Source organism: Arachis ipaensis, chromosome B10 (assembly GCF_000816755.2).
Source record: "Arachis ipaensis cultivar K30076 chromosome B10, Araip1.1, whole genome shotgun sequence".
Lineage (NCBI taxonomy): Eukaryota > Viridiplantae > Streptophyta > Magnoliopsida > Fabales > Fabaceae > Arachis > Arachis ipaensis.
Genome location: NC_029794.2, coordinates 136079615 through 136085902, shown reverse-complemented (window position 1 = coordinate 136085902; position 6288 = coordinate 136079615). Strand labels below are relative to the sequence as shown.

General features: G+C 34.8%; 1 protein-coding gene across 2 annotated transcripts; it reads left to right on the top strand.

Moving 5' to 3' along the window:
• Positions 301–5719, top strand: LOC107622932 (65-kDa microtubule-associated protein 6). 2 transcript variants are annotated; one of them, XM_016325012.2, is made up of 12 exons: positions 301–986; positions 1536–1733; positions 1830–2096; positions 2428–2643; positions 2768–2923; positions 2999–3158; positions 3298–3449; positions 4066–4153; positions 4237–4310; positions 4439–4513; positions 4683–5054; positions 5175–5719. In XM_016325012.2, exons 1-11 carry the CDS (start codon positions 912–914, stop codon positions 5025–5027), a joined length of 1806 nt encoding a protein of 601 aa, XP_016180498.1. In that variant the 5' UTR covers positions 301–911; the 3' UTR covers positions 5028–5054; positions 5175–5719. The 2 variants fall into 2 exon arrangements, with proteins under 2 accessions (XP_016180498.1, XP_016180499.1); XM_016325013.2 differs by lacking the exon at positions 301–986 and adding an exon at positions 1189–1376.

The following is a 6288-nucleotide window of genomic DNA, read 5'->3' as shown; positions in this document are numbered from 1 at the left end:
AAGACACCACTTATTTTTTATTTATTATTTTTATTAATTTTTTATAATTATATTTTTTTATTATTATATTTTTCGTCTTAAATTTTTTGAATAAAAAAAAATTTAAATTTTTATAATTTGTTCTAATTTCTCATCAAACAAAATATAAAAATACAAAAATTTATATCTTTATCTTCTAAATTTTGTTTTTAGTATCTTGTCTAATCCTATTTTTAGAAACACAACTTAAGAGTTTTAATATTAATATATTAACGGCGTAAAAAACTTTTAAATAATGAATTTTAAAACGAATTATTCTTACGTTCAACGCCACAATACAGAAATACATACAGATCCATGTTTATGTTATTTCCATTCCAATACGTTCCGGTCCTTCCCCCTCTCTCTATCTCTCTATACCTGCTACTTCCAAGTTCCACTACTGTTTGCTGGTACATTACATTCTGGCGCATTTTAGCCTCTAACAACCGAGCCCTAATAAAAAGCATTATCCTTTTCTTTCTTTGCCTCTTTGCTTTTGCATAATCCTTTGGTGATTTGGTCTCTTCTCCTTTGTTTTTGTTTTGTTTTTTTCTTACTGGGCCAAGGTTTCAACAATAATAATCATGGGAAACCTCCCCCGCCCCCAGAGAAGTGAGAACTCTCCCCAAACAACCCCATTTTGAGAGATCCTCTTAGTCTTACTTTGCTTCCTTTTCAGAAGAGAGAGAGAGAGAGAGAGAGAGAGAGAGAGCAGGCAAAAAAGGTTAGAACTTTAGATCTGGGGAGAGGTCAGGTTGTTTGAGGCACTGGAGAGACCGCATGGCATGGCATGTCTCTTGTTTTGTCTCTGAATCTTGCTTTCTTTGAAGTTGAAGCTGCAAACAAAAACCTTTCTTCAACTTGATCTTCTTCTTCTTCTTGTTATTACAATGCTGGCTATTGGGAGTCCTAGCACCAGTATAAGTGCAAGCACTACTTGCGCTGCTTTGCTAAGAGAACTTGAGGTAACCACTTTTCTTTTCTCTTTATTCTTTTTCACTTCACTCTTCTTACAATTATTCGCTTATGATGACAAGTGCCACCTCTTTTTTTCCCCTTTCTCCTTGTTCTTCTACTTGGGTATTCTCTTGCCAATCATGTATTGTGTCTCTCCTGAGCTCAACTTTTTCTCTGAAAAATAGAATAACTCATAGGTTATTTTATTACCTCAGTTGAAAAAGTCCCTTTCTTTTGTAACTTTGTTTTCTTTTCTCCCTAAAATATTCCGTCTTTTTAAGGCTAAAGTTTGAAGTGATTAATTTTTGGAAAGGGTTACCACAAATTCTTAAAGATTTCAGTAGTTGAGTTTGAATGAGTCTCTGGATGGTTTGGTTGGGAAATTGGTAAAGCCCTTGGTAAGCTTCTTTGTTAATTTGTTGAATTATTGGTTTGCCTTTTATGTTTAGCTGAGAAGAAGATGAGAGTAAAATGAAAGTGGGAAAAAAAAAATTGGCACATAGTTTTTTCTTTTCCTTTTCTTGTCGGGTTGATAGACAGCGGAATTATGTGTGCAGCAACTATGGAAGGATATCGGGGAAAGCGAGTTGGAGAAAGATCGAATGTTAATGGAGCTGGAGAGGGAATGCTTGGATATATACAGGAGAAAGGTTGATGAGGCTGCAAACACTAAAGCACGCTTCCACCAAACTGTGGCCGCCAAGGAAGCCGAGCTTGCAACGCTAATGGCTGCGCTTGGTGATATTCATTCTCCGGTAAGAAAATCATTTTGTATGTGCTCTCTGCGAGGTGTCATATTTTCTTTTCCGAGTATACTGCATGTGCTTATATTTTGTCTTTGTTTCTTGTAGATTAAGGCAGATAAGAGGTCTGCATCCTTGAAGGAGAAGCTTGCATCTGTCACACCCTTGGTTGAAGATTTGAAGAAGAAGAAAGATGAAAGATTGAAGCAATTTGCAGATATAAGAGCTCAAATAGATAAAATTAGTGGAGAGATTTCTGGAAATCACCCTCTCAATAGTGGTCTAAGCAGCATAACAGTTACAGAGGAACAAGATTTGTCACTTAGAAGACTAAATGAATATCAAACACAGCTCCGTGGTCTTCAAAAGGAAAAGGCATGTATTATGAGATCACTTTTGACTTCTGAACAGCTAATGCATATGAATTTTCTTTTCTCACATATGAACACTCTTTACATTTCTTTACACACTATTCATATTGTTTTTATGTTAACAGAAACCATCATTGTATGTATGGCTATAGTAAAATGTTTTTCTTTAGCCCTTATTTCTTACTTTCTAATGTGTCTTGTATACTTACACTGTTACACACACACAAAGTTGGCTTGAAAGTGTTTTCATGATATTAAAGGTCTTTCCTTGTATCAGTTAGTTCGGTTCTTGATTTTCGACTCATTTGTGCATTTTTTATGCTTGATTCTTGCAGTCCGACCGGCTTCAAAAGGTCTTGCAATGTGTGAATGAGGTGCATTCTCTCTGTGGTGTGCTTGGATTGGATTTTGGTCAGACAGTAGATAATGTGCATCCAAGTTTGCACGGGACTCAGGTGGAACAAGCCACTAATATCAGCAATAGTACATTGGAAGGCCTGGAGCAGACCATTCTCAAGTTGAAAACAGAAAGGAAAGCTCGAGTCCTGAAGGTGATTCAAATTCACCATCCTTAGTTGTTTTTTCTTTCGATTCGTGCTCTTTCCTCTACTGTAGCTTGACATTTAAAGTATACTTTCTTCCTTTCTTTCTCTCTTTCCTTTTTTTTAAATGCAGTTGAAGGATGTTGTTGCTCAACTATTTGAACTTTGGAATTTGATGGACTCATCAAAAGAAGAGAGAAATAGTTTTATAAGGGTTACCTCTATTTTTGGGTCTGCAGAATCACAGATCACCGAACGCGGTGTTCTTTCAACAGAGATGATAGAGAAGGTAAATACTTTGTGATTTTTACCCCCACCCCCATTTTATTTATGTTTTGAACCAAATTAAAATGTCATTTTGCAGGCTTCAGCAGAAGTGGAAAGGCTCACCAAACTAAAAGCAAGCAGAATGAAAGAACTTGTTTTTAAGAAGAGGTCAGAGTTAGAGGAAATTTGCAGACTGACTCATATTGAACCCGACATTAGTACTGCTGCTGAAAAAGCCAGTGCATTAATAGATTCGGGTATGTTCCCTGTTCCCTGTTGCTTTTATAGATTAATTTTCTGTTATGTATCATAACTCAGCGACTTAGGCAAATCTGGTTTTGTTTGGAATTTCCTAGGAAAGAGCTCACATTACTGAATTTTGCTGATCCCATGCAGGTCTAGTTGATCCATCTGAACTATTAGCTAACATTGAAGCACAGATACTAAAGGTAAAAGAGGAAGCTTTGAGCAGAAGGGAAATAACAGATAGGATTGATAAGTGGCTTTCTGCCTGTGAAGAGGAGAATTGGCTTGATGAATATAATCAAGTAAGCCTGAACTTCTGTTCTACAAGATTCATAAACACCCTGATAGGATACAGACCAGCCAGGGTTTTGCCTTTTCATTTTCCTGCTTAAATACTTTGTTGTTATTTGTTTGTCCGAACTTGTGTTTCATTGTATATGGTGGCATTCTATATTGATATCTTATTGGGTATTGGCCCTCATTTTTCATTTAAATTCAAGGGAGATTCTTGCATGGAGTCAATGCAACTTGTGCAAATCCAGTAATCCACAGTAAAACTTACTATATTTTTAAGTGAATTAAAGTGATATTGGAGTGAAAAAGAGAAAAAGGTTGGAGTGGGACAAAAATTTCAGAATCATAAAAATTTTCATACTGTTCATACTTTCTCCTTTTCTTATCCAGCTTTTGGCCCTTTCTTATTTGTTATAATCTTGTTCAAACTCATACTTAATTGATCTGATGTGGCAACTACAATGCAGTATTTTTATTCGGGCAGTACTGCCAATTAGGATACTATATTACTACTAACTAAAGGCATGAATTAGTTATCCTTTTTGACTATGGACTTCAAGTCTTTTGGTTTGAATAAATATTGTGTTTTCTCTCAACTCTAAAAGTAATCTCAATGAATTTCAGGATGACAATCGGTACAATGCTGGGAGAGGTGCCCACATTAGCCTTAAACGTGCAGAGCGAGCCAGAGTTACTGTAAGCAAAATTCCAGGTATTGCCTTAATTAATGAAATCCCGTGTATGTTTATCAAGAGTTCCATTTGAACCTGTGTAATAGTTTTGTTCTCTTTGCAGCAATGGTTGACAATCTTATAAATAAAACATTAATCTGGGAAGATGAAAACAAGACTCATTTTCTATATGATGGGGTGAGCTTTGAAGTGGTCTTAAATGTTTCTAGTTTTTCTGTTTTTGTTATTGTTATTGTTTTTTGTTTTTTTAAATTACCACCATGTTCTTTGATGGAAGGTAAATCTAATTGTGATACTATTTGTAGGTACGCTTGGTGTCAATTTTGGATGATTATAAGCTTACCAGACAACTGAAAGAAGAAGAAAAGAGACGATGCAGGGTAGGTTTACCTGTTTATCTGTATTTCCTCTATGCATTGTCTTTTGGGGTATAAAAAATGGTATAATTATACTTTTCCTCCACAAATTGATCTGTGAATAACTTATGTTTTGACCAGTTAATCTGCTAATTTGTAAAACATTTATTATGTATTTTATTGAATCTTGCAGGACCAAAAGAAGCTGCAAGATCTACTCCTTAATCAAAAGGAAGCCATGTATGGGTCTAAACCTAGTCCACGCAAAAGTAACAGCTTTAGGAAGACAAATGGGTATCGAGCAAACGGCAATGGTTCTTCTATGCCTCCTACACCTCGCCGTAACTCTGTTAGTGGTGGTGGATCATCCGATCTACTTACACCTCGTTCCTACTCTGGCCGCCAGAATGGATATTTTAAGGAAATGAGAAGATTGTCCACTGCACCTTTGAACTTCGTAGCTATATCGAAGGAAGATTCGATGTCATCATATACTTCGCATTGTGGTTCAGAGCCTGAGTCTCCTCCCCAGCTCTAACTAAAAAGAAGAAAGAAACAAAAAATGGTAGGTTGTGGTTACCAATTTGTATAATATAAATCATTGTAAGCTAGAGCTATGGTTTTGCCAACAATATACAGTATTGGAAATATATTTAAATATGCTGACACTTTTTCACTTGTGCAGGAGTAGGCTTAATATTTTCTTGGGTATCTGTAACAACATTATCGAGAGCAAGAACCAGGCTCAGAACCTTGTGAATATGAGATCAGATGGATTGTACACTAGTAATTTGTTTGTAATAAAAAGCTGAGATTGATATATATATGTACATGGACAATGTTAACTGACATTTGAGGACTAGAACTAGGGTGTTTATGCTATGGAAGAACGAAAGTTTTCTCCGAAGTGTGTTGATACTTGGTAGGGATACTTGAGGAATGGGATTCCTTTAATTGTAGAGAGAGGGTTATGGTAATAATATATAGTGTTTGACTTTGACCGTTAGACCATAAATGCTAGATGAACAAGTCATTGTAACCAAGTTTAACCAAGTGTCTATAAGTGTGTTTTTTTATTTGCGTTATTCGCTCCAATTTAGTTGGATGTTAAAAATATTTATAGGCGCAGCATTACCTTCTATATGTTGTGACTTATGAGTTTCGTTTTATTGTATTCCATGTGTCTAAAGCATATGGATATCATTTCATATCTAAAGGCGGGAACAGAGATCATTTGATTCATTATTTTTTGTTTTAGGAAAACTATGCTTTGTAATGTGCATTGCACTCAGCATCAAAGTTTTTTTCAATCTCAGACTTTCAGTCGAGCGTTTATTTCAGTAATACAATAATTGGCTCAGTATGTATGGGGTTGATTTTTTTAGATATGGACGTAATGTGTGTGCTATGCATGGTCATGGATAAGATAGGTGTTTTCTTCTGATATGGAGATTAATTTTCGAATTTGTCACTAACAAATCGGACTTTCAGTTTTTTTGAGTTATAAAAATTTCAATGCAAATAAACCACTTTAAGTGTATGGTATTACTGTTAACCACTTGTAAGCTTTAAATATTCTAATTTTACCTTTTGCTTTTTAAGTTTTGAGTAAATACCTATATTAGTCCTTAAATAAAAAATCAAATACTTTAATTTTCAATAAATTTTTATGGTTTTCAAAATGGATTGATTTCTCCATAAAAAAAATTAATTTGTGTTATAATAAAATTTGTTAAGAATTTATTTATCCAATATGTTTATTAAAAAATTTATTAAAAGTAATAGAACTTATTTATTTG

Excerpts from the sequence above, each read along its gene's own strand:
- LOC107622932 (XM_016325012.2), top strand. The coding sequence starts at position 912 with ATGCTGGCTATTGGGAGTCCTAGCACCAGTATAAGTGCAAGCACTACT. Across the intron at positions 1,734-1,829 it reads TTGGTGATATTCATTCTCCG|ATTAAGGCAGATAAGAGGTC; the intron begins GTAAGAAAATCA and ends TGTTTCTTGTAG. Across the intron at positions 4,514-4,682 it reads AAGAAAAGAGACGATGCAGG|GACCAAAAGAAGCTGCAAGA; the intron begins GTAGGTTTACCT and ends TGAATCTTGCAG.